The 1,138-nt window shown below is 39.5% G+C and overlaps 1 protein-coding gene across 1 annotated transcript; it reads left to right on the top strand.

Moving 5' to 3' along the window:
* Positions 1-193: 193 nt before the first annotated feature.
* On the top strand, positions 194-378 carry SARC_16848 (hypothetical protein; the record flags this gene model as incomplete). Its single annotated transcript, XM_014289048.1, has 1 exon — positions 194-378. A coding segment is annotated over one exon (185 nt), but the record flags the coding sequence as incomplete, so codon positions are not given.
* Between the last annotated feature and the right edge of the window lie 760 nt (positions 379-1,138).

The following is a 1,138-nucleotide window of genomic DNA, read 5'->3' as shown; positions in this document are numbered from 1 at the left end:
TATATATATAAATATATATATAAATATATGCTAAAGATTTAGCTAGACAGATTGCATGGCCGCTAACGGTCAGTAAAAGTATCCACACCGACCTCGACGCACATACATATACCGTTAACGCCAATGAGAGTTCTGTATATACACTGTGCACACGCACGAAGTCCCTGGTATAGGTCAACACAAACACTCACAGGCTGATGAAGGCGTAGTGAATAGTGAACCGGACGCCTCTGGCAACATATTAAAGGCGGCGGCTGTAGATCGGCCCATGATCAAAGACGGAGAAACCATACGAGGACTAATCCATGACCACCACTCACTACACTCCGAGCCCACGACGAGTATAAATGGCCACGGATACGCAGGCACACACCATAAGTACATGCAAGACATTCACAGATACACACACACACACGGCTTCACATGTATGTTTTTACATGTACACACAAACGTCTCCACGGGCATTCAATGATATGTTTACGTACCGTCGGAGGTGTGTGCACATCGTATCTGCGAACTCACACGTTCGAGTCCGCTCTCACTGACACGCATAGGCTCACCAAGCAACCACCCGCTCATACATAAGTGTGGAACAAGCTCGTTGAGACCGGTGGTATACGGCCAAGGCCCCTCGAACGTATGAAGAATCACACACAGGTGTATATACCCGTATACGTAACACAATCACAATCACAACCACAACCATAGACATACACACACGACTGGGCCGTACGTGGGTATGGGAACGTACCTGCTCGAGCTTATCTAGAAAGGTTTGAAAGGATGTACGCACATCACTGAACGGGCTTTGCCGCGAGAGACGCAGGACAACAGGTAGGTGCTTAATCAGCTGCGATTCGTAGTTGTCTAAACCTTGGTTCTGGATTGGAAGAGGGGAGATGACATGCGAGAAATTAGTAAAAAAGGTGTATGAATCTAAGGTAGATTTGTATATATATGTATGTATATGTATATGTATACATATATATATATATATATATATATATATATATATATATATATATATATATATATATATATATATATATATATATATATATATATATATATATATATATATATATATATATATATATATATATATATATATATATATATATATATATATATATATATA

Source organism: Sphaeroforma arctica (assembly GCF_001186125.1).
Source record: "Sphaeroforma arctica JP610 unplaced genomic scaffold supercont1.9051, whole genome shotgun sequence".
NCBI classification, from domain to species: Eukaryota; class Ichthyosporea; order Ichthyophonida; genus Sphaeroforma; species Sphaeroforma arctica.
The sequence above is the reverse complement of the archived record's forward strand: the minus strand, read 5'-3'. Positions and strand labels throughout refer to the sequence as shown.